General features: G+C 39.7%; 1 protein-coding gene across 1 annotated transcript in view; it reads left to right on the top strand.

Annotated features, from left to right (window-relative positions):
* baiap3 (BAI1 associated protein 3) overlaps positions 1–24,782 on the top strand; it is a 46,994-nt gene extending 22,212 nt beyond the window's left edge. Inside the window, exons 3-34 of the mRNA XM_034143824.1 lie at positions 4,033–4,120; positions 5,877–5,960; positions 6,132–6,239; positions 6,576–6,635; positions 8,023–8,089; positions 9,422–9,635; positions 9,827–9,871; positions 10,532–10,609; positions 11,903–12,008; positions 12,695–12,802; positions 12,889–12,981; positions 14,242–14,345; positions 14,431–14,548; positions 15,309–15,433; positions 16,934–17,024; positions 17,431–17,487; positions 17,598–17,695; positions 18,319–18,370; positions 18,488–18,639; positions 18,785–18,908; positions 19,804–19,944; positions 20,096–20,191; positions 20,459–20,674; positions 20,972–21,040; positions 21,141–21,220; positions 21,880–21,988; positions 22,368–22,439; positions 22,521–22,604; positions 22,913–23,033; positions 23,117–23,240; positions 23,311–23,516; positions 23,707–24,782. Of these exons, the coding sequence (XP_033999715.1) occupies positions 4,033–4,120; positions 5,877–5,960; positions 6,132–6,239; positions 6,576–6,635; positions 8,023–8,089; positions 9,422–9,635; positions 9,827–9,871; positions 10,532–10,609; positions 11,903–12,008; positions 12,695–12,802; positions 12,889–12,981; positions 14,242–14,345; positions 14,431–14,548; positions 15,309–15,433; positions 16,934–17,024; positions 17,431–17,487; positions 17,598–17,695; positions 18,319–18,370; positions 18,488–18,639; positions 18,785–18,908; positions 19,804–19,944; positions 20,096–20,191; positions 20,459–20,674; positions 20,972–21,040; positions 21,141–21,220; positions 21,880–21,988; positions 22,368–22,439; positions 22,521–22,604; positions 22,913–23,033; positions 23,117–23,240; positions 23,311–23,516; positions 23,707–23,810 (3,394 nt within the window). The 3' untranslated portion in view covers positions 23,811–24,782. The remainder of the gene's footprint in view (positions 1–4,032; positions 4,121–5,876; positions 5,961–6,131; positions 6,240–6,575; positions 6,636–8,022; positions 8,090–9,421; positions 9,636–9,826; positions 9,872–10,531; positions 10,610–11,902; positions 12,009–12,694; positions 12,803–12,888; positions 12,982–14,241; positions 14,346–14,430; positions 14,549–15,308; positions 15,434–16,933; positions 17,025–17,430; positions 17,488–17,597; positions 17,696–18,318; positions 18,371–18,487; positions 18,640–18,784; positions 18,909–19,803; positions 19,945–20,095; positions 20,192–20,458; positions 20,675–20,971; positions 21,041–21,140; positions 21,221–21,879; positions 21,989–22,367; positions 22,440–22,520; positions 22,605–22,912; positions 23,034–23,116; positions 23,241–23,310; positions 23,517–23,706) is intronic.
* Positions 24,783–26,249: the final 1,467 nt, after the last annotated feature.

The following is a 26,249-nucleotide window of genomic DNA, read 5'->3' as shown; positions in this document are numbered from 1 at the left end:
CACGTTGTTTTTAACAGTAGCTGCAGTCATTAATGGACTTGACCCTTCAGTGACACTGTGCTGAGGCTCTCTTTTTGAATTAATTCAGGATAACAAACTCAATTTTAAAATTACATTAAATGATAACCCCTGATGAATACATATTTACATTCATTAATAATGGACATCCAATACATTTAAAGGAAGAGTAACTGATAATGCAGCTCCATTGTATCGGAGCATTAGTTTTTAGTGTTACAAATCAAAACTGATCAAATTAAATGTATATTTCTGATGGCTCATACAACATGAGCAAACGCTCGAACACATTGTACGTCATAGGCTAAGGGGGGGAACATCTCAAAGTTATTGACCAATCCCAACAGAGCTGGCCAGCTAACCAATCAGAGCAGACTAACTCTGGTTTCAGACAGAGGGTGAAAAGAGGTGCTGCAGCACAGGCAGTATGAGAAAAATAAAGACATTTTTGAACATTGAAGCATGTAAACATGTCACAGTAGAGACACAAACTACAGTTATGAAACCTGAACATTTGCATAATAAGCCCCTTTTGAATAACTCAGTTAGGGACATACTATACATTTAATCCCTGAGGATTTTACAATATATGAAATAACATATACTGTGGTCAGGAGTGATTTTTCTTTAGCTCAGCAATGCTTCAGCTATACAGTAGCATACTGCATACATATGCTACTTTATAGTCATTTATTGTCTGATGGATAAAAAATAAGGGAAAATGAATAAAAAGTGTACTGTACAGGCATTCTTGTAGTCAGGAATCATGTAAGAGCTTTACATTAGAGTTGCCCTCTGCCTATTTTAAAGTGCTGCCAATCCACAGTCTGCTATTGACCCGCACAGTGAGAAGTAAAAACTGTGAAGCACCCGAGATGACCCAAGTTGAAAATAATTTCACACAAGGCTTCTGTTCTGTCTGCCAGTAGTTCTAGCTTGAAAACTGCTGTTTCTTCCACGAGTTATTGAATGGAGAGATTTTGATCATATCACAACATTAGATTATTTTCACCTGTGATGTTTCGTTGCTTAATCAAAGGTTTAATTAGAGTAAAACAAACAGTCTTGTGTTCAGTATAGAGAGTGAGATTCTCTGTTATGATAGCAGTAGCAGGTTGATATTATACACTGACAACCGTGATGAATCGGATTAAAATCTGCCTATTTTATTAGAAAGCATCCAGACGTCACATTGTCTTTCATGCTGCAAACAACAGTGATGTCTGCACTATTAATTACTATGTGTGCGCTGCCTTATTATATTGAAGTGATGAGTTGCTTACACATTTTCTGGCAGATACAGTATAAGAAGTTCAGTGATCATGATTTATTTCACTTTTTTCATTTTGATGTACTCTTTTGGACAGCAAGACAACTATTTCTGAAAATAAATGACAATAAAATGACATTAAAAATAAGGACCTGTTTCCTAGCAACATCAAATCAGTTTGTTATGCTGGTGGCATGTGTGTGAGCATGTGTGTGAGGCAGAGGGGGAGAAAAATGGTTGAAAGATATCAGCTTCTTTTTAAAAAAAATTATCAACTCAGGATTGACTGAAATTGCATCATTTGGGCATTCATTCTGCTCATGAAAAAATGTAGTTCCAAAGCTTGAAACAGAAAATCTCAGACTGTCTAGACAAATCCTCACGCTGACTGACAGAAGACAGGACAGATTTCTGGATAACAGGGATCCTTGGAGAATTGACGGGGGATGCAGAGAGAATTGAGTGTCTCACAACAAAAGTATTACAATCAAATGAAGCTTATATGTTCTGTGTGTGCAAATGAAAACTGCAAGCTCCAAAAAACAAAGCCTCTCGTCTCTTGTCGGCGGAACAAGCTGTGTTTAGGCAGTCGTTCACAGATTGGAGACTCAGCTTGAGGCTTTGAGCTTTCAGAGACTGACTGAGGGGATCAGATCAGAATAACAACTCAGTTTTTGAGAGGCTGAAAAATAAATGTCCGTCTTTTGTTAGCAAAATGGTTTTAATTCTCACAAAGGTTAGACTAGATCCTTTTGTAGAAATGCAGGGACTGCAGAGTAGAGCTCCAGTATTTACACATTAACTGATCAACAAAATATGTATCAGCAATTATCAAATAGTTGCTGAAAAGCACAATTAGTAAGATGTTTTATTTATTTTTTAAAGTTGGCCCCTCTTCTGGAGCTAAACATGGGTACTCTTTTGTGGGTGAAGGCCAACCACAGATTTACTCTTGTTTTGCGAACAAGCTTGTCCGCACTCTTCCTAACATTTCCGTAGCTTCCTTTTTGATGACTGCTTACTGTTTTGGCACCTTATCGCTATTTTTGGGGCCAGATGTGCCTTTATTGGAGAAACAGTGTTGAAAGGTCGGAGATAGAGGGGATGAAATTGCCTGAATCTTTTTGGTGGGCTAGGATCTTCTAAAATAGGAAAGTTTGCTGATTTTCTTAGTTTAGTATGATGTTATCTGTTTTAATGTAATGTCCTATAGTGCATGTGAAATGGTCAGCAAAGACTAAAATCCCAATGTTCCTTCCAGATTGAGTTTCTCTCCTTTGGACTCCTTTGGTGACTTGTGCAACATAGTGAAATCACTATGTAACACTCAGGCTTCTATTGGCTAGTGCTCCAACACATTGTATGTAATAGGCTGAGGGGTGAGACATCTCTAAGCGTTTGACCAATCACATCAGAGCCTGCCAGCTAACCAATCAGAGCAGACTGGGCTCTGGTTTCAGACAGAGGGTGAAAAGAGGTGCTGCAGCACAGGCAGTATGAGAAAAATAAAGACCTTTTTGAACATTAAAGCATGGAGACATGTCCCAGTAGACGCACTAAATACAAATATGAACCTGAAAATGAGCAGAATAGGGCCCCTTTAAGTTTTGGTCTGTTGCTCAGACAAAACAAGCGATACAAATGCTGTCGACTTGGTCTCTGCTAATTTATAAATGTATTTTTTTTTATCATTTGCTATTTTATGAACCAAATGATTAATCAAAATGAAAAGACACATACAAGGTTAATTAACATAATTGGTAGTTGCAGCCCTCCTACAAAGAAACCCTCTAGTTTTTATTTATGAAACATATACTGTATTTTATAGTGAGCCTTGCTTTGATTAAGGGTTTCAGCCGAATCCATCCATCTCTCAAGTTTTCCTGGGATTGCTGCCAGTGGAAACCTGAACAACTCTCAGCGTGACTGCCATTAGCCCTCATCAATACCTCGGGGGTTTGCCTTCCGCTCACCCACCACGGCGAGCGTCAGTGTGTGCTGGGATGGGCTGCCACACACCTGCTGGGATGTGATGATGCTAATAAAGGAGCATGGATGACGGGTTGGATGAGAGACGAGGATGGATGCTGGGAGGTGTGGGAGCTGTGGGGGTGGACGGCTGAACCCCCGTCTGCTGCAGCTCCCATCATCCCACTGTCTCCATACAGGCCGCTGTGAAATTTGGGAGGGGTGAGACATGGGGGTGAAGGTAATAACGGGGGGAGATTCCCAAGGTGTTCAGCCAGCTCTTCCCTCCCTGAGAGTGCCCGCATCTCCATGACAACTGGGGCCAGTGGGAGACCGGGGATTCACTCGCACCTTGAGGAAATTGAAAACATCATTTGCATTTTTGCACACCACCCTGCTCATCACAGAAGATTAGCATGGTTCACGCAGAGTGCAGACATGTCGAAGTGCTGAGAGCTTTGGTCCAGACCTGCTTTGCTTCATAGTGCATGAGATAAGAAGGTGTTGGATATGTAATGAGCTGAAATGCAGGCGAATGAGTCGTTAAACATAAAAGTCTTTATTGACAGACGCTTCTCCAAAGTGTCTGTAAACAGGATGCGGTGCGATCTCACCAATGTCACTGAATCCCATTTGTTTATTTACAATCCAGAAATATTATATTAGACTCACAACATGTCATCACATTTTTTCTCATAAATTAACATCTTTTTCCCCAAGTATTTCATCTTCCATCTTGGGCGTTGATTTGTCAATCTGCCGTCTCTTCTTGGCAGGATTTCCGAGGAGAGCGTGGAATTCTTTGAGCGTGTGAATGCCATCCTTCAGAAGCAGGAGAACATGCTGCGGGCCGCCCAGGCTGAGGTAACCTCCGCCTAACTTCCACCTTTCCATCTGTTACACCCTTGAAACAGGTTTGTGTAGCGCGGAGGCCCTGTGACGTGTGCAGACAGAAGGGCCGGGGTTGGGTTAGTGCTCAGAAGAGTGCAGCTCAGCTGTGACGAGCTGCTGTCCGCCGCCATGTTCAGCTGCCAATGGCCATGATGCTGTGCTAACATCTTTATGAGAGCTATTGATGTCTTCATTTGCAAATTGCTGTAAGACAGAAGAGTAAAAAAAAAACAGGCGAATCAGGAAAAGTCATCATTAAAAACATAAGGAATATCCAGACTTCATGTCATATTTTGAAAAACATAAAACAATCCTAAGAGGACTTTGATTTTGGTCTCTATTTAGTCTTCTGTGTTGGTTGGTGCAATCAATAAGGTGACTATGAAGGCAGTAGTGCTGCAAAGATCTACTTCTTATTTTACTGTACTATATTTTTATTTGACAGGTTTAGTTACAATCTGCTTTTCGGATTAATATTATATATAAAGTCATATAAAAGGTTTTTAAAAGCATACATACGAATACATTGCCAAAGCTTGACACCAGTGGTTGGTTCCTGTTTGGCAGGACAATTTGTGACCCTTGCATCTCCGATAGGTCTACTCAAATTCTAATTTAAACTACAATCATTTCAGTACAAATTTGAGAAAAACCTTTCACAAAAAGCAGAGATTAGGAAATAATGTAAAAAATGTAGGTAAACAAAATGTTTTCTTTCGTATTTGGCAGCCATTTATCTTTATTTTTCATTATCTAAGAAATCTGCTGATTATTTTCTGAGTTTTAATTAACCATAAACCCATAAATGTCAAAACATAGTCCATCCCAGTTTCTCATATGTTAAAGGTGAGGTCCTCCCCTTTGGTATTTAGTTTGCTATTATATGAAGCCGAAAAGATATCTAAAAAGTTAAAATCCGGGGTTTTGTGCCATTTAAACAAAACACCATACGTCCAACAGGACTAACCCACCATACGTCCAACAGGACTAACCCACTATACGTCCAACAGTACTAACCCACCATACGTCCAACAGGACTAACCCACCATACGTCCAACAGTACTAACCCACCATACGTCCAACAGGACTAACCCCCCATACGTCCAACAGGACTAACCCCCCATACGTCCAACAGGACTAACCCACCATACGTCCAACAGGACTAACCCACCATACGTCCAACAGGACTAACCCACCATACGTCCAACAGGACTAACCCACCATACGTCCAACAGGACTAACCCACCATACGTCCAACGGTACTAACCCACCATACGTCCAACGGTACTAACCCACCATACGTCCAACGGTACTAAACCACCATACGTCCAACAGGACTAACCCACCATATGTCCAACAGGACTAACCCACCATACGTCCAACAGTACTAACCCACCATACGTCCAACAGGACTAACCCACCATACGTCCAACAGTACTAAACCACCATACGTCCAACAGGACTAACCCACCATACGTCCAACGGTACTAACCCACCATACGTCCAACAGGACTAACCCACCATACGTCCAACAGTACTAAACCACCATACGTCCAACAGGACTAACCCACCATACGTCTAACAGGACTAACCCACCATACGTCCAACAGATGATTGAGAGTCAGAAATACCAAACAGTGACCTTAGCTCTTCCTCTGTCTGGTTATTGATCGACACAGCCTTTTGAGAGTCTGGTTTTGTTTTGGCTGAACTGCTTCTCACCCCTCAGGGTCAGAAAGGGGCCTGCACCGTGCCCCCCCCGCAGGAGCATGTGGACCAGGCCTTTATCCCCGACAGAATCAGGAGAACGGAGGTGCGTCAGCTCTGTTTTCATCCTCTTTCAGCAGGGATTACATCTTAAAAGTCACAATAACTGTACGCTCCCTGCCTCTGATGTGCAGCGGAGCAGAAAGCATGAAGGCAAAGAATCTTTTATTTGTTATTTTTGAAAGGTTCTTATTAAGTGGATTGTGTTTTCGTGTAGCTGGACCTGCTTTATGAGGAAGCTGTTTACACGGTGGTCAACAGGGTGGGAGTGCCATCGCCTGAACACGTGATCACTGATGAGGAGCTGTTTGCTTACCTGATGAAGGTACCCTCCTTCCTTCCTTCCTTCCTTCTGAGATCATGCCAGAGAGTATTGTTGTAAGCAAGCTCATATAAGCAGATGCCCCCATTCAACCATATTAAATAACACACTCCAGTCACACTGTGTGCTTTTATTCATCTCTGATACACAACATCTATTCAGATAAAATAGATTGTAGCCTCTTTTATGTTTGGAGTGGGCATCTTTTTTAGAAAGGAAACTCAGTTGTATTGTAGTGAGTAAGAATGCATTTTGAACTGTAACAATGTTGTCTGTAGGATGCTCATTCAGGTGTTTTGTTGCATTTAAAAAAAGCTTTTATTCACTGTCTGATCCAAGGTGTTTGATATGGGCGAAGAAGAACATGATATTATTCTCCAAAAAGTTCAAGAAGCCAAGGTGAGACATGTTGTACACAAATCTAAATCTGTTCAAATGTTCCTTTAGATGAATTTCTACCCAAATGTGCTTGTTATTATAATAAACACCATGACCATTGTCTGTGAATCAGTTGAGTTTCTTCAACTCAAATTCGGGTCCTTTTATGAGATACAAATGCCCATTCTCTTTGCAAAGACGCATTGATTCAACAAACTAGGTTTTACTTCATTCAAAAACATCTTGAAATATTAAGAACATTTAAATGATTAAATGTTTTTGTATTTCATCTGTTTGATATGTAATCTTTTAGTTCATAAAACTCAGTCTAGCTACGGATTTCAAATGAGAGTATGATGAGTACAGTATATAGGGGGATATGGAAATATAGTGCGGAAATGTAATATGCGCCTCTTTACATTTATTTGATTAGTGCTGACAAATCATTATTATTATTATTATTACATTGTTGTCTGTATACAACATATTACTGTATATATGTATTTGCGAGTTCAAGTTCTTGCAATGTAAAATGTCCTATTATGTATCTAGTAGATTTCGCACAAATGTAAAACCGAGTGGAAGCATCATGAATTTCTACTATATTTAAGAAATATTACACGACAAACATTGGCGCATGCTAGCATGAGTGTAAAATTAAGCTTGACTTGAAAAAGAGTCTAATACTTTGCCTTATTGGTTAATACAAAGGTAAATTGAAACTAAATGGTGTTTACCCGTGCTCCTGGGTCAACAATACAATTTCTAGCATACCAGAACATGTTTGCAAACGTTAGTCTCTCGTTGGAAGCATGCTAAAACGTACAAAGCCTCGGGTACAGATCCTTTGGGTCGTTAAGGTAATGAAACAGAAAACAGAATAAACTCCTCAGTGGTCACAAAGTGCAGATTTAAAGGCAGCACTAAATGCTCCGTTGTGCAGCCACAGGTGGTGTTTTAGTGCATGTCCTGAACACGTTCCTGTTTTCATGCTCAATGTTGGCACAGTGCAGTAGTTCTAATGTGAAAGCACGGCTCTGAAAAGAAACAGTTGGAGAGCACTGCTGCCCTCGGAGAGTTGAGAGATGTAAGACCTGGTACGCCTAAAAGCCCAATTCTGTAACATTCTGTGTCTTTTATTGACTGCCAAGGACCTTTTAAATATCTCTAAAACTGTGAGTCCATGTGAAAGGCAAAGTAAACATGTTTCCCCACTTATGTATTCTCTGGGACATTGAGTTTATCTACCATATTATGGTAGGAAACAGTTCACTCTACAATGCCTGCTGATATGTATACAAATGGAGATGTATGAGTTAAGTTAAAGAAATACCTTGTAATGTACTCAATGCATGGCCTTGTGTGTACATTTACTTATTTACAGAGAGTGAATTTCTTTTGTCCACAGCGAGCCAGTTTTTCTTTGAGAGTGTCTGTTGTGAAGGCAAAGAGTCTGATGGCCAAGGACGCAAATGGTGAGACATCTCAAGCATCAAATGAACCTTTACTCTCCCTATTGAAAATGAAATATTTCTGGGAAATGTTATTTATCTATGCTGGTTGAACGGGCAGTGCTGATACAATGTAATAAGGTGGAATCCTGACTGATTTATCTGGCACTGACACGATTATTGTTGCGTGTTTATAAAAGAATCTCAGAAGCTTAATACATTAAAGTAAAGCATAACATTAAAGAAACAGTTATAATAAAATCTGCATGGAAAATGTTGATCCCTGCATTTTAAATGAGTCTAACATAACAGACATCATTGACGCATACTTTCCATCACATGTTTTTATTCAATGTGAGATGCCAAAAAGGCTAGGTTGGACATGCTATTTACATGACATTTCTATGAAGAAATGCATATTTAATTTAGCTATATATATTAGCATGAACTGTATAAATATCAAAATCATAAAAGCTGTAATACCACAGTGTAGAAACAACTAAAAGTCCTGCATTCAACAATGTGTCCTTAGTATGAATCTATTAGCACCAAAATGTACTTTGAGTAGTAATACAATAAAAGTACTAATTCAGCCGATTTCAGTAAATATATAATTGGACCATGATTATTAATGCATCTATGTATTTTTCATTTTAACTTTATTAATTTTTTTACTATATATATTGCCAGGTCAATTCAACAAGGGCTGAATAAAGTTAATTAACTTATAATAATATATAATAAGTTATGTGTTGATTATATTGGTAGAAAAAAATGTGGGGATGTGAAAAAAAAGTCTGAATTCTGAGAAAAAAGTCTCAGAACAATTTTTTTTTTTTTTTTAAATAATAATAATTTCACATCCTTTAATTTTCCTTTCCACTAACAAGTCCTACATAATGCCAGCGCATTCTACATTGATCCTCCTTAGCAACGGTCAATATTTAGCTTAGCAGCCGTGTGTTATCGAGTATTAACAACCTCGAAATTTCCAAATTGACCAATCAGAATTGAGTATTCAACCAAGCTGTGTAATTAGATCAATATAGGATAGATTTTCGATCTGTTCCGTTAAATAGGGGACTTCTTGTTTTGTACCTTTTGACAAAAATGGCTGCAGGTTTTTATTATTCTCCCCCACCACTGACGTCTACCTTTTGTGAGGTCAAATGTATCTCAAACAAGCTCTAGGTCAACAAGTGGAACACTGACAGCCACTGAACCAAAACCAGTCTCTGATTGTAATCCCAAATGAGGCTTCTCTCCTCACGCTGCCGTACCAACACCCTCAGCGTGATATCAACAGTTTTAATGTGAGTGCGATAACCTTTTCTGTGTCACGCCACGGCCTGCCAGGGTACAGCGACCCCTACTGCATGCTGGGAATCCTGCTGGGCCAGAGCCCGAGGGAGACGGAGGAGAAGAAGGAGAGGAAGTTCAGCTTCAGGAAGAAAAAGGACAAGCTGGAGAAACGCTCCAGCACCAAGGAGGTGTTACCGACCGCCTGCATCCAGGTGACGGAGGTCAAAGCGGAGACTCTGAACCCGGTGTGGGACGAGCACTTCCTGTTGTGAGTACAGACGTTTAACCTTTAGCAGAGCGCTGGTGGTGATATGTGAGGCATGCAGGATTCACAGTTTCATTAGTTTCACACTTGAAGTTGTTGACCAGTGACCAGTGCTGCACTGATTCATCTCTGATTGACGTGTTAATATCAGTAACACAGAGATGATAACCCCTTTTTTTTTCCATTTCTCACAGTGAAATAGATGATGTCCACAATGACCTCTTACATCTTGACATATGGTAAGATTGCTATGTGGGAACACCTTGAATTCCTTAAATGGCACCATGCCAGAGGGACAAAGAATGATTTTAAGGATTTCATTTTATTACATTACATTACATGTCACTTGTTAGACGCTTTTATCCAAAGCGATTTACATACATTCAATACTGTGGACAATCCCCACAGGAGCACTTTGGGGTGAAGTGTCTTGCCCAGGGACACAACGACATGCTGACTGCAGTGGGACTCAAACTTGCTATCCCCTGATTCGAAGTCCAGCGCACAACCCACTGAGCCACAGCCACCCCACATACACTTTCATTTTCTATTTTTCCAATCACATTTTTCCTTTCTCCATGCACAATAAAAAATACTTTCTTATACTAGACAATGAAGTTGCTTTTTGACCTCATCTCTAAACTGTCAAATTGAAACTTTTCAAATGTGTTACAAAATGATATGAACGGTGAGTCATGTTGCATAAAAGAAGATTGAAGAGTCATTATTCAGCTGTATTGAGTACTATTCTCTCGTCTGGGTAATGGCTCAGACTCTGTAATAGGACTGCATTGTAGATCTCGCTTCTCAGCTCTGTTCACTGCCGTGCAAAGATAATGACGCATGTTCTTCCAGGAGATGAGGCTGTAATAACCTCTGAATCCTCTTCTCTCCTGCAGGGATCACGACGATGATGTGTCTGTTGCTGAGGCCTGCAAAAAGCTCAATGAAGTCAGTGGACTTCGAGGAATGGGCAGGTAGGAGAAACTCATTTACCATAAATATAAAGGACTGTTATCATGAAATTGTCTTAAATGCTTCTTTTGTTAGAAATGATGAATCTTCTTTAAGCAGAGTGTTTTTTCTTTAACCTGTTAAGCACTGAGCCTGTTTTTCAGGTCTCAGGCTCGAAAATGACATTCCCAGAACAAATGACCATATCTTCCCTTCTAAAAGGGTTAAATGAATAATCTTTGTTCTCAAAGTAATGATAAACCTGTGAGTTGGATGTAGAAAAGTCAGAATCAATATAGATGTTTTTATATTTTAAAGAAAATTCAGATTGAACATAGTAAAAAACTGTAAATTACGTTGGGGGGGTCCCCACCCAGTGCTTAAACTGAAGTGCAACTGAATCACAATTTAGGAGTTTTTACACAGTTGTAGTTCAAGTTGGCATTGTGGTAGTGAATAGATGACTCATCTATCAAAGGGTACTTTCCAATTGTACGAAAGAGAGCTACATGTGGAGAAATGTTGTCCTTTTTTTGTTGTTCTTTTGTTCTCTGAACTCTTACTTAATCTCAAAATGTGGCCTTTAAAGTCAGGTGACAAATTCCTTTTTGGTCAGATCCCTAATACTTTTCCGACAGAAGTTTAAATTAATATGTCTCTGTATTTGTTCTTTGACCTTTAGGCGAGACACCAAAACATCCTCTTTCATGCTCAGTGTGTGCTGTTTTGCGTCCATAAAATGTCTTGTTTCCGACTGAAGAGAAAAACTCCCAATGTTTAGGTCTTTATTTTTCTGACTGAGTCCTTTTGTGTCTGTATATTGTATGTAGATTGCATCTTAACCTTTAGCTTAAGAAAATACCACATGTAAATAACATACAAAGAATAGTTCTAATAAGTACGTTTCAAGGCGATATCTTTTAATTAACGTTTTGCCCTTTTCATGTGTGGTGTCTCCTCTTAAAGAAAGAGTGACATACAGAAATCTCGGTGCCAATAAAGCTGTGCACACAGAGATCACCCAGAGTTCAGCGGGGGCTTTGGGGAGACTCATGAATGGCAGACAAATCTAATGAAACTTGGGAATGTCAATTAAAACCAAAAGACAAAGGGTCATGTGGCAGAAAGTTTGCCATTTTAATTAGAACAAAAACCATGGTAATAAAGACAACTTTTATTTTGAAATTAAACTATCTCTGCCGATGCTCTAATTGTGAGTCACAGTGGATAAAGGCATTAGCATAATGCCTTCATAATGATAATTGTTAGCATTCATCCTTTAACAAATGAGATTTTCCTTGCACTTTCTCTCTCAGGTATTTTAAGCAGATAGCAAAGTCAGTGCGCTCCAATGGATCTGCATCTTCAGGCTCCGAGGACAACGCCGATGACTTCCTCGGATGCATCAACATCCCTCTGAATGTAAGTGTTCAGACTTTAAACATTTGTGGATACTAGGACAAATCAAAACAAAAACACCCACAAATTATCTGAAGTATGTAAAGGATATTCCTTAAAGGTCTCCTATCATGCAAAATGCACTTTTTGATGTTTATACATACATATGTGTCCCCGGTGTGAACTCACAAAGTGTCAGAAAACAAAACCCTCTCTCTTTTCCTCCGTACCCAAATCTCTAAAAACGGGGGTACAACGGAGGTGATCCAGATGTGGTCTGGCTTTACACCCACGGCCCTATCAGAAATGTTGCTATCAGAAACAATGCACGACATGTTTTGGACGTAATATGGTCTTTGTTTACATTAGCAAGCATCGCTAACACTCAGAGCTAACCTGTACTGGAGAGAGTATGTGTAAAAAAGCAGGAAATAAATAAATCTATTTTTTTTTTTTTAAAGCTAAGGACCCAGAATCAGCACTTTAGCAACAGGGCTGAAATAGAGGGATATGAGGGATGTCTAAAATGCATGATCTGTTTGGTATTTTGAGCAAAACACATCATAGACATGTTTTTTATATATTTGTATATATATGAGACCCATAATATATGCCTAAACATAGCATGGTAGAGAAGTGTTTACAATTTAAACGTGAACCAGTACTTTCACATTTCGGTGTTGTTTATTTGTCCGGTCTCCTTCTTGCAGGAGATCCCAATCGTGGGCTATGACACCTGGTTTAAGCTGGAGCCTCGATCGAGCACGTCTAAAGTTCAGGGAGAATGTCACCTGATTCTGAAGCTGTTCACCAGTCAGGTTGGTGCATTCAGACTACTGTATACTTCTGTACTTGCATGTGAAGGATAAGAATTGCAACGTTTAATATTTGTTTTTTCTTTCAGAGGGACACAGCTTTGTCTAAGAAAGACTCAAATGTCTCCATTCACAAGAAACTGCTGAGTCAGATCGTGGAGTATGAGCATGCACATGTTAAGGTGGGTTTCAATGCAGGTATTCATTCAGAGCAACCTCTATAATAAAGGCAAAACTAACAATTTAACATTCTTTTAACATTTACTTACTTTATTAATAGTGTATTAGTTTTGTTTCAATCTGGAAGCTATGTTCTTCTTCAGCAACATGTTTTTATTATTATTCCTCCATGTTTTTCTGACTTCTTTCATAGTTTTATCATCAATTCTGCTCACAACTTTTAGAATGTCTACCTTTTTAAACTCTCAGAAGTATGCAACATTTTCAAGGGATCATTTCCTCATTCAAATTTGTGAAATATTCAGTATTAAAATATTTGCACACTTATTACCATTCAAACCCTACAATGCTCCTGTTACATACTTAGGAACTCAGGGTATAGGACCCAATTGCACGACCCAGGAGACAGAGGTAAAGTATTTGTAAGATACTTTATTTTCAGATAGATGAACAAAATAAACACGATCAAATCTCTGGATGAGATGACAAAAAGAGAACAAAAGAAAATCGCTCACGTAGTGAGGAACAAAATATCTTGACAACAAGAAGAGCATAGATCTGACCTAGGCATGAGACAAGACGAACTGACGAAGAACACATGGGAGACAGGGGAATTTAAACACAGGATAACAAGACACAGGTGGAAACAATCAGGGTGCTGATGAGCGCGGGAGACACACAACAAGTAGACAATCAGGCAACCTGGAATGACAGGTAAATGGTGAGTGACAAAAACAACCATAAGCCAACATGAAAATGAAACTCCCTTAACATTTCTGTCGGTGCACAACAGCTCCACATATTTTAGACATTAATGGTATAATTCAACTTTTAAAGCCAGCAATTCAATGTAGCATCTTTTTTTTAAATATAAAATATTCCACAGGTAATATACACATTTGTATTCAAATTCATCAAATTACATTACATTACATGTCACTTGTTAGACACTTTTATCCAAAGCGACTTACATACTCAATACTGTGGGCAATCCCCACAGGAGCAATTTGGGGTGAAGTGTCTTGCCCAGGGACACAACGACATGCTGACTGCAGTGGGGTTTGAACCTGTGACCATCTGATCCCCATACCAAGGCTCTATCCACTGCACCACACGCCTCCCAAATCAAACCCATTGCCACTGTTCCAACTGTGCTTCAGCTTTCAGCATCCAGCTTCCACAACAATACTTCTCTTTTTTCTTGTTGAGTAGAAACAGATTTGTCTTGAACTGTCATGATAATCGTCCTCATATATTTCCAGAGAGAGCCGTACAATTGGAACGGGCATGTCTGTCCTCCAGCATGGACCGTGCTGACTCACCATGCTGTGCAAACTGATCTCTCCCCCCTGCAGCAGGCCATTATGTGAGTAATAAAGGAATAGATATTGATCAAATTAAATAAAAACCCTTAAGCATCAGGTAAAAGTGCATGTTTTTTGTGGTGGCAGTCGCTGGCAGTGCTACAGCAGCCACCATCGGACGCAGAGGGTGTGCTACTCCCTGCTGCTGCGCCTCCTGAGGACCATCGATGCCGAGTGGGACCCCGTCACTGTGAGGGGAGACCTGGTAGGTGTTCACAGTCAGTCAGGGGAGAAAACTAAGCCTTTCATCACCTGGAAACAGACTGAATCCTGAGATAAAAGTCTAGATAAACTTCACTTTTCAAAAAATGTTCCCATGTGGAACTCACCCTCTACTGGACATTTGAATTAAGACTAACGTTATAATAAATAACCTTGGTATGTTCTTTGACCTAAAGCGGCTTACCAAACATCCTTCTTTTCATGTGCAGTTTTTCTGTGGGCTATTTTGCTTCAATAACATATCTTCTTTCAGACTGGTGGAGAGAAAACATCCAATATTCACAATTGGCTCTTTATTTTTCTGACTTTTTCAATGCTAATGTATATTTCTTTAGATTCCATCTGAAAAGTTAGCTTCAGATAATGCCACATTTGAATATTTTAAACATACAAAGGATTGTCTTCTTGATGTAAGTAATCAACTGAGGAATTCATGGAGATTTCTTTTAATGAACACTTTTCATGTGTAGTGTCTCTTCCTAAAGAAAGAGTAGCATACAGAAAGCTTAGTGCCAATAAAGCTGTGCACACAGAACATACAGCCCATCACCTATCATCATCTGGAAACAGTCACCTCATTAGCTCTTCACTGACATGCATCAGGGTTTTTGGTCCAGCCAAAAATGTGTGACAGCCGGTGTGCCGCTCTAATTGAGTGGCTAATTGAGGGCCTCTCTAACTGAGGGCCTCTAACTGAGGGCCTCTAACTGAGGGCCTCTAACTGAGGGCCTTCCTGTGTCCAGGAGCGGCAGCTGTCAGACAGCTTCAGGCTGTACACTGAGCACTGCCTGTGCCTGATGAAGAACATGCGGCAGGTTTTCCCCTGCACCAGCGCCGCTGCCATCACACGCTACGAGCTCATGCTGAGGTAAAGTCACACTGCCATCACATCGCGTCCAACACCCGCCTTCACACACACTTCCACCTGGCACTCACACTCTGCGTTGGGCTTCCTACTCAAACAGAAATATCTTAATCATTGCTCATTACACATTTCTAAATGTTATTGTATATAACATACAAAATAGTAATATTTTGTAGCAACTTCTTGTCATAAGCAACAACCTCAATATGTTTACTTTACATGACACATACTGTATTATTCTCTTTATAATATGATGCTTGCATTTGACTGGTAAAGACAAGCCATGTACAGCCATGAAATATGAAAGCAATACCTTTCAGAGCATGAATATGTCCAGCAAATTGAAGATCATTTATTGATATATAATATGTATTTATAACTTTATTGAACAACATAGTTACAAAAAAAATAGGAAAAGAACAAAAGTGGTCAGGAATTAACGTGCTTAAAAATCTGTAAAGTTGTCAGGCTTTTCTTGTTTTGCAACATGTAATTGATATTTTGTATAGTTTCATTTGATCAGGAAAACCATTTAACACTGGAGAAATTGTGAGGAAGCAACATTTGTGAATGAAAAACTTAGCTAAAATAATGAAATTATTACTGTTTCCCAATTGAAGGCCAAGTTTTATATTAGCATATGTTATGTCATTATAGTTTAGCAAATACTAGAAAGAATCCCAAAATATTTTAATTATATAACAGGAAAAGAAAATATGTTAGTGTTTCAAAGTCTGAGTTACAAAAGGTACATATTTGTATTTGTATTTAAATAAAAATTGAATCTGTCGTGTAAGAGATGATTGTTTTTATATGTAGAGAGATTTTGTTGGGGCTTGTGGAACTTTATGCTTGATCAAATCACATAATCATAACCATCCATGCTTTGGAGAACATGAATACCCACAGTGAGTTTCATGGAAACCCTGGCTTCTATTTTAGACACATTGTAAGCTCCCAATGTGTTGGCCATCAAGAAATATTAACCAGAGAGCTCACATATCCATTAAATCATGATAAACTATCTATGGAAGACCATGGGTATCTGTGCTAAATGTATTAGCATGATTGATATAGCAGAAATATTATAAGTCTTAGACAGACCGACTGAAGCAGAGAAATTCTCCAAACTAGGACCTCTGTTCAACATGCATTACTGTCAGCTAATTATTCTGAGTTCATGTTGCGATGTCAGACTTATTTTAAGGAGACAGTAAGAAGTCCAGCTCTGCCTAGTTATCAACACCTCAAGGGACGTATTTTTCTACACCTCTCAGACACACACACACACACACACACACACACACACACAGAGTGACTCATCTAAAAGTTATGGCTGAATCTCTCCTCTCCTGCAGAGACAACGCAGGATCCCGCATAAAAATAGAGTGGAAGCTTTCGTCCTTGTTTGATATTTTATATCCTATGAATAATATGATTTGAAACCAGCACCTGAAATCAGTCTTGTGTTGTAATAGTCTTTTTTCTGTCTGTGAATGCCAGGGGGATTGGCTACATGCAGAACATGCAGGCGTTTAAAACTGTGTGTCCTCTTCGTAATGATCTGCAATTGGACATCACCACCGCTGCCAAGGTAACAGGCATAATAATAAAAACACAACACATTTACAGCAGGCTCACTCAGAGGTGGAGGTGATGACCACTCGGGCTGTGCTGTAAATGAATGGCTTGAATTAGAGGTCCATGTGAAATAAGTATGTGATCCCTTGCAGATTTTGTAAGTTTGCCCACTTACAAAGAAATTAACAGTCTATGATTTTAATGGTAGGTTTATTTGAACAGTGAGAGTAAGAATATCAAAAAGAAATGTCCAGAAATGGATCAAATACTTATTTCCTCCACTGTATATGTTTGTATTCCACCAAAGCAGTATGCACATGAAGACAAATAGATGGTTATGATGCACATTTCTACCAACTGCAGGGCACCTTTTAATTAACTCAATGATTCTCTTTTAATTTGTGCAATTGTTCCAACAGAAAGGGACCGTGGAGTGGTACGAGAGCATAATTGCGCGATATAAGCCAGAGGATGGGGTACGTTTGTTCTGATGAACACAACTCCTGATGACCGAAATCACTTCTAACGGTGACTTGTCTTGAGAATGAATATCCATGATGTTGTTCATTTTGTTTTGGAAACGCAGACTCTGGAGGAGCAGCTGAAGAAGCTGGTGCAGGTGGTCGATGCCGCGTGTGCGGACGTGCAGAGGAGCCAGAACATTTACAACACACTGTTCTCCAGGTCAATGTCAACACTTTACATCAGGGGTGTCTGACTTTTTTCACCGAGGGCCACATACAGAATAATATACAAAGGTCTGGGCTACTCACGAGGTATATTGCCTCATAAGTTCAGTCATACTGTAAGTTAGCAAAATCAATCAAATGTAGGTAAATGATGCTTGTGAGTGTTGGCAGATCATCCCTTAAAACAGAAGCCTCAGATTGATTATGATAAGGAGAAATAGGAAGGGTGTATTTCAAGCTTGTTATGTAAATAAGTCATTGGGCTTTTTCTTATCAACTACGATATGTTAGAAAATGTTTCCAACTTTAATTGACTGAATGTATTTGAAAAGTGGCCTTATCAACACATGAATACTACTGTGTAATATATTTGTACATTTATATTCAAGAAGTACAATATAATACAAGCACAAGTTTAATTTGTGGGCCATATTCCATTATACTTTTTTAATTTGCCGAGGGCCGATTCAAAATGGTCCGCGGGCCGTCGTTTGTTCACCCCTGGTCTACACCTTATCCACTTAAGGATAATGCAGAAATGTAATGCTATCTGGCACAGAAACAGACATTTGATTAAGTATTTGTTGTACTGATTCCATTTATTCTTTGTCCTTGCAGTGCGGTGAAAGTAGATTTCTTCAGCATTTCATACAGGCAGCTGGAGAAACAGGTTTGTCATTAAGAAGTCCTTGTGGTAGTAGTTTTACACAACCTGGGCGAGTCATGCAGCGTTGTTGTTGTTGTTGGGGTTTAAACAGGTGCTTGAACAAATGATTTGATCCTTCAGGTTGCCGATGATGTGAACGTAGCGATGGAGCGTGTCTGTGGTACTCTGGAGCAGGAGAGCTCCAGACTGACGCAGACAATGGGAGAGACCATCTTTGAGCTCTTCATGTCCTTGAAAATCCTCAAAGGCTTTCGGGAGTTTCTGCCTCTCAAGTAAGTTAGACTCTCATGACAATAAATATAGCAGCGCTTAAAGCTCTCAGCGGTGGTTATTCGATTTAAATGTCAGCAAGAAGATGAGAATTCTCCCACTTCCTTCTGCTTTGTATTTATTACAAATAACTTTCTTTTCTTACAGGGATGCTAAAATGTTGGCCTTGACAGGCTTTCATAACTGGTTCAAGTCCTCCATTCATAAGTGGCTGCAGATCATCCATGACCGATCTTGTGACAGAATTCGTAAAGCAGTGGAAATGGACAAGGTGAGAGACCATCCAAATACACTATCATTTAGTTGTAAGCTGATATGAGGGCACATTCTAAGGTTATTGTATTTAATTATTTATAAATATATCTAATAGAGCATACAGAATCTAAAATATATATCCTTATTCATACTTAATATGGTTATATAATGAGTAATTTGTATTGTTTTGGTTTGTTTGTTTTTAAGAAATGCATAGATTACCATAGTTTCTAAATATTTTTGATGTTGTGACTAAAGCAATCCCAAAGTGTGTTGTAATGGATATCTATGGAGGTGGCTGTGGCTTAAATGGTCATCTGTCGTTCAGAAGTAGAGTGGTTCGATCCCAGCCCCTGCAGTATCATGTCAAAGTGTCCTTGTGCAAGCTATTGAGTAGATACTACCAATCCTAGTCCTTTATTTACAATTCATACAGGGGAATAAACTACTAACAAATTCTTCAAAACACCAAAGCATTTTAAGTATTTATTAAAGGGGCCCTCTTATGCTCATTTTGTGTGTGGAAGAGAAACTCCCTCTGGAGGGAATTTGGGATTGTACCCTTTGAAGACCTTTTACTGTACATGTGCAAAAAACGATATAACACATTACAGGAAAGGGATAACCCCAAAAAGCACAATAGGGCCCCTTTAACAGTTTGTACATGTGTTCAAATCATACCCTGGTTCAAATGTGTTTAATACTTACTACAGATATATCATAATGTATGAGATTACAACTAACTGCTTGCAAATATATTCATAAAATAATGAAATAAAAAAGTTTTTAGAGCTGCTTTTAGTAATGTGTTAGTGAGACAATTTGTTGCATACATGAATCATCTTGAGATGTGGTCCACAAAGTGCTATTCACACACTATGAATGATGTGCTTTGTGTGTTGTGTGAGCAGCTCGAGCCGCTGCTGCAGGCCAAACACAGCTCCTCAGCAGTGGAGGTGACCACATGCTTCAGCCAGGTACGACAGATCTGGCTCCAGCTGGCCTGGCCAGACTCTGCGGGGGCCTTCATCTTCGTCACGCGTTTGACAGATGTGAGTACAGCTTCCAGTGTCAACGCTCATCCTGCACACACAGAAACATGACTGAGCAGACTCGCAAACGTACTCACAGGATTAATGAAGCAGTCAAACAGGGAACTGTGAATTTCACTGTATTAACACGACTGGTATTCTATCGTCAAAGAATTTCTGCAGCGAGGCTGTGTGCTACTCCGAGATGATGACACGCAAGGTGGAGAGGAACCAGCAGGGCCGAGACTATAAGAGCTTCACCGTGCAGGTAACGCCTCTAATAAGACAGAAGAGGGGGGAGGGCACACAGTGACGTGGGAGGTAAATGTCAGCGAGTGTTCTCCCTGGCAACACAAAAGGCTCATCCAGAGATCCGATGTGTTTACACTCAGACTCAGTTGCTTCTTATCGTCATCAATGATTTACACTCGCACCCCATTCCTCCACTTCTCTGTAGCCCTGCTCCTTTTCCTACTTTGTTTCTCTGGCTCCACCCTTTGTTTCTCCTCTTCTGCTCCTCCTCGCTTCCTGCTAGCTCTGCGTGGCGCTGAACAACACGGAGCACGTGCGGGTCTTCCTGGCTCACCTGCCCCGGGACCTGGACTGGCAGGGGGTGGAGCGGGCCATGGAGGAGTCCTGTGGGGTGGAGGGGAAGGAGCAGGTCTACAAGGCTCTCAATGGGCAGCTGTTCAACATGGACCTGGACCTGCAGAGGGAGGCCAAGCGTCTCATCACGCTGCTCACAGACAAGGTGCGCAGCTCAAAACCTGTACAACTGCTTTCAAATACTACTCCATAGTATCACACATGCACCAAATACAGTGTTAAAATATAAACAGCAACGCAAATGAAAACCGTGTAAATCCACTCAAAACGGGGAGATTTCTACCAGCAGTGACTCATTATATTCAATTTAATATTTAATATTCCATTCCTTACACACTTATATATATACATGTATATATAATATCCTGCTTTATATATTTTTTGCATCTTTATATACTCTATGCATCTGCATGCACATGTATGAGAGGATATTTGTGTGCAGATGCTGCCTGAGCTGCGGAGGTACATCCAGCACATCAGCCTATCACCAGACTCCATCAACAATGACGACGTAAGGGCTAGCACTGCTTCTTTTCAGCATCCATTCTTGTATCAGTGATTATTGCAGGCCAATCACAAATGTAATGTATGTTCATCTGCCATTCTTTCAGGCTGTGTCCCCTCTTATGAAGTACTTACAAGACACTATGGTCATCCTCACTGAAAACCTTGTAAAGGAGAATCTGACTAGGTAATGATTTTCATATTCTCGCTCCCTCACTATGAATATGACTTCACTTATGTTTCAGTTTGACAGGGGCAATGCAGATACATTCGAGAGACTTAGACTTATAATTGTGCCACATTTTGCCTACCAGCTCATTTGCATCATGTGTGTATGCGCAGCTATTGATAAAACAATCACAAGAAAACATTCAGTACACCATTTTGAAACTCAAAAAAAGCAGTTACATATAAAGCAGGTCTGCAAAAAAACTGTCAGGGCCACTATTGCACCACAGGTAGCCATTTTTTACTTAATGATTGAAGCATGATTTAAAGAGCCAGCATCAAATGTGCACCACTTCAACATGCATTTTGCATATAAATAAAACACTGCGTCATCAACATCAATTTGACTTGCAAACTAGGACAAATGCCAGCATGCCCTACACTGGCACTTTTGGAACTTCAGACAGATGTTTTATTAATGTCTAGATGAATAACCGTGCTCTTCTGTAATAAGATTGCGTTTTTTTTAATAGAACCAGAGTGAAAACTGTGACAGCTCAGCAAATAAGACGCTGCGATAAATAATTGTGAACATATACATAAGGCTATATGAGAGTTCTAGAGTGGTATTGAGTAACGCTCATGTGTATAAGAGTCATTGTGTCTGATGCCCCTCAGAGTTCTCCAAAGCCTGTGGGAACTCCTCCTGAGGATGATCCTGGACGCGGTGGCAGAAAACAGAGGCATTCAGGTGGAGTTCTACAACCGCTTCCAGTACACAGTGGAGGTCAGTGATACACAAAGCTCTTTTTTAACAGACATCACTACTGTTACCACCATCTTTTAATAAGCTCTCTATGCTTTGTATCGTACCAATATTAGCATACATGTAAATAAGATATTTATGAAGTCTGTTGTTAAGCAGTAAAGTGAGTTCCCTCATGAATGACAACGTGGAAGCTATTGTATATTCTAATGCCAAAATTAAGCAGCTGTCAGTGGCAGATTTGCATTAAAATTCATGGCTTGCTACACGACAGGGCTAGAGTTTTATTGTGTGTTATGCTGTGTGTGTGTGAGCAACTATGTCTATCAAACATCAGAGAGATATATGCGCAATAAGTCCTGGCTCACACGTTTTATTTCTCTTCAATTGAATGATTTAGACCCTGTTGCAGTTCATGCATGTCAAGGGAGAGGGTCTTACACTGGACGACATGAAGAGTGGAGAATACAAGGTAGGCTCTATTTTTTTAAACATTTATACCCTAACTTAAATGTTTATTAATCCTTTTACCGTTTTTATCATGCGGTTTTAGGCCCTGGATGAGGAGCTTAAGATGAATAAATGTTCCTCCTTTGAGCTGATTGAACAGTACTATCTGGAGAAGATTTCCCTACAGGTGTGTTTCCACTTTCCAGACTGACACTTTAGCCCTAAGGTGCACAGGGGCGTATTGATTGGACAGAAAACCCCTCTGTCTTCTGTTGTTTTACCTCTGATTGAAAGTCTCCCTTCTCCTGGACTGTCGAAAAACAAGATGCTGTCAGGCGGTGCAACAAGTACACTGATGTGCTTTGAATAGTTCTTTCTGCTTATTTCTGCTTTTGGCAACTTAAAATGTGTTCACAACATATTTTAATATAAGTTAATTTCACTTCAGCTTTGCGTGCTGATTCTAATAATCCTCTTTGTTAAAAAATCTTTCAGAAAACACTTAAACATACCCGTTTTGGTCGGATCAGTGTGAAGTGTTACTATGACGCTCCGGAGCAGAGACTGACGGTGGAGATGCTGCACGCTGCGGATATTATTGCACTAGATGCTAACGGTAAAATGTCAAATATACAGATAAAAATACAGGTTGCTGCTTAAAAATGTAGTTTTCATTAACTTTTTTCTCATCTTCCTCAGGTCTGAGTGACCCATTTGTCATAGTGGAGGTCTGTCCTCACCACCTGTTCCCTATGGCCAAGAGTCAGCGCACGCAAGTGAAACTGAAGACCCTGCACCCAGTATTCGACGAACTGTTTTACTTGTGAGTTTCCCTTTCTTTATCTCCCTATTGGTTAACTGGCCCTGAGCCTAACTTGAGTTTTCTCTTCCAGTCACGTCAGTCCGGAACAGTACAGACACAGGTTTGCCTGTTTGACGTTCACCGTGATGGACTACGACTGGCTTTCCACCAACGATTTCGCCGGAGAAGCCGTGGCTCCTCTCAGCGACTTCTGCTGGCCGGGGAGACCAAACGCTTCAGCCGCCGGCAAGAGCGTCCAGCCTGCCATTCTCCATCTGTCTCGCAGTAAACCCAGCGGTACATATAGCTCCAGGATGTATCAAGCTCTTTGTTTTACACTAACATTATATTGGCTACTTGGGAGACCAGAGGGTGTAGGCCATGGGTTTCCAATTACTTCTCCAATACAAAATGAAAAGCCATTCAATCTAGAGATATTTGTGTCAGCTGTCGGAATTACTCTCATCTGTTTGCTCTACCCCTCCAGAAAAGCCAATCATGAGGATGCTGGACGCTCGCATCGGAGACAGGGAGGCTCAGGAGTTTGTCCGCAGGCTGAAGGAGATTGAGAAGTCAATGGAGGAGGAGTAAGAGCTGTCAGCCAGTGCTGCCTGTGTTGGTGTTTTCTGACCACGTCTTGCGACAATGTGCTTTTGTACTGGTACGATGTTTACGATATTTACCATTTTTTCCAATGTTATCGTTTGTTCAGTAATTATACCAAAATGAAAAGAGAAAAAAAGGGAAATCAGTGAAGCCTATCGCTGTGTTTCTCACTGGGAGATGAACATCCTGTCACTGTGCAACCTTATGCTGTCTCACTTAGAATTCAATGGATAGTTGATACTAAACGTTACTAGTCTATATTTTTTTGTATTGAGGTAATCGTTATCTTGTCGTAGGATCTTTGATATGATAGATTTAACATTTCAGAACTATTTTGTGGGAGTAGCTTATGTATCCTATAGTATTTAAAGTCTAAATCTATACCTCAGATATGCACATTAGTTGCAGGGGAGTTTAATAGAGACTTTTAATCCTCCATGGAAATTGTGAAGATCAATGGCATAAAAGCCTATTTAGGATGTGAAAGCTTGAAGCCACATCAATTTTCCTGATCAAACTGTGGCTTACTAAGAAACAGCTATGAATAAAGATATCTCTGTCATGAGGGAAATCATGACGACACATGAAAGCTTTGGGGGATTGCCCTTTGTGAGAGTTGGTGTTGTAAGGTCCAGCAGCATGGGGCATAACTGTCCCCTCAGGCACTCAAGTTTATTCCACTTTTCAGATTGCTCTTGACAAAACGAATTGTCGTATGTGAAGAGGCCAAAAAACAATTATCTTAACTTAGATTTGTCTTGCTGTCTTTCACCAGTGAGATAACGTACCTGGATTAAGTTATGTGATGTGTGTGATCGCAACACTGCGCTAATCTAAGTTGTACAAATCAGCACATTGACAGAAACCAATTCATCTGTCATTTGAACAATGATCAGGTTCATTAAAAGAATTGGTATCCCAATGAGGAAGTCACTTATCAAATCAAATCAAATCAAGTTTTATTTATATAGCACATTTAAAAGCGATTTTTGGTCGAGCCAAAGTGCTGTACATGTAATAAAAACACATTACTACAATCACAATAAAAGACAATAATTTACAACAGAAATATAAAAAAACAAAAACACAGGGAATAGTCAGGTGTCATGCTCCGCTCTGACTAGAAGGTCAGAGAGAAAAAGTGTGTTTTTAGTGAGGATTTAAAAAACCCTAGTGTCTGGGCCTTGTACACCCTCATTCAATCTGAGTCTTTGTTTTCTAATTTGCAGTTTATGTACTACAAATCCATATGAAAGAGGCTGAACCTTAATTAAGTGTTGCAGGTTCACCATGAAGTACTGAACTTGTTTGGGAGTCGTCCACCCTCGAGTCATGTGTGTACAGTTTAATTGAAGCGATCGCCAGATTCTGATTAGCTTAGTTTAGCAAAAGGACTGACACAGAGAGCCTTTTAGCCAGAACCTAGCTTAGCCGCCCAGAATGGTATTGAAAAGTTGCAATTTGGGAGCTAGACCGCAGACTCAGTGACAAAACCAAGTCAAGTATAATGCTGCACATAACCTCCATAAAACCAATCTTTGTTCATTTATAATTCAGTGTTTGTTTAGCTTAAACTCCTAGCAAGAAAATGAAGCAGCATTTTTCTTCCAAAAAAAGTCTACAGCTAGCTACTTTAAAATCATTACATAGTTGTATTTAAGGTTTCAAGTTTGAATTATCTGTATTATGTTCTCCTTCAGGGAGCAGTAGCTATATTCAGAACAATTCAAAGTGTCATATTTATGGGGAGTCACCGTGGCGTCCCCAAAGAGTCAACCCAGTCTCACGTCATTTCCTGTTATAGTCACGAAATTAATTGAATCTATTGATTCGTGTTCACCAACACGATTTTCACATTTTTTTCGTGTCACAAAGAACGATTTTAAAAGCAATGTATTTCTATTGGTAGTGTGTTTCGTGCCTGCACCACGTCTTTTTGTCCGGTCGGGTCTTGGAAGACCGGAAGCTGTGTGGTTCATAAAAACATTTTCTTACTCAATATCTTACCCTAAGCCTAACCCTATCCCTTTTATTTTAAATTGTATAATGTCGGAGTTTTGTTGCCGTCCGCGAGGAAAATAAATGGCTCAGAGCCTCAGAATACTGAAATCTGTATTTTTTGTCATCTTTTTTTCCTTCTAATTTGTTGTTATTTGGTGCAGGCACGAAACATACTACCAATAGAAATACATTGCTTCTAAAATCGTTCTGTGTCAGAATACTGAAATCTGTATTTTTTTTTTATCAGTTTTTCCTTATAATTTATTATTATTTACATTGCTTTTAAAATCGTTCTGTATGACACGAAAAAAATGGCGAAATCGTGTTGATGAACACGAATCAATAGATTAATTTCGTGACTATAACACGAAATGCCGTGAGACTGTGTTGAAAGAGTACACAGTGTGTTGAACAGTGTGTGAC

Source organism: Trematomus bernacchii, unplaced genomic scaffold (genome assembly GCF_902827165.1).
Source record: "Trematomus bernacchii unplaced genomic scaffold, fTreBer1.1, whole genome shotgun sequence".
NCBI lineage: Eukaryota > Metazoa > Chordata > Actinopteri > Perciformes > Nototheniidae > Trematomus > Trematomus bernacchii.
The sequence above is the reverse complement of the archived record's forward strand: the minus strand, read 5'-3'. Positions and strand labels throughout refer to the sequence as shown.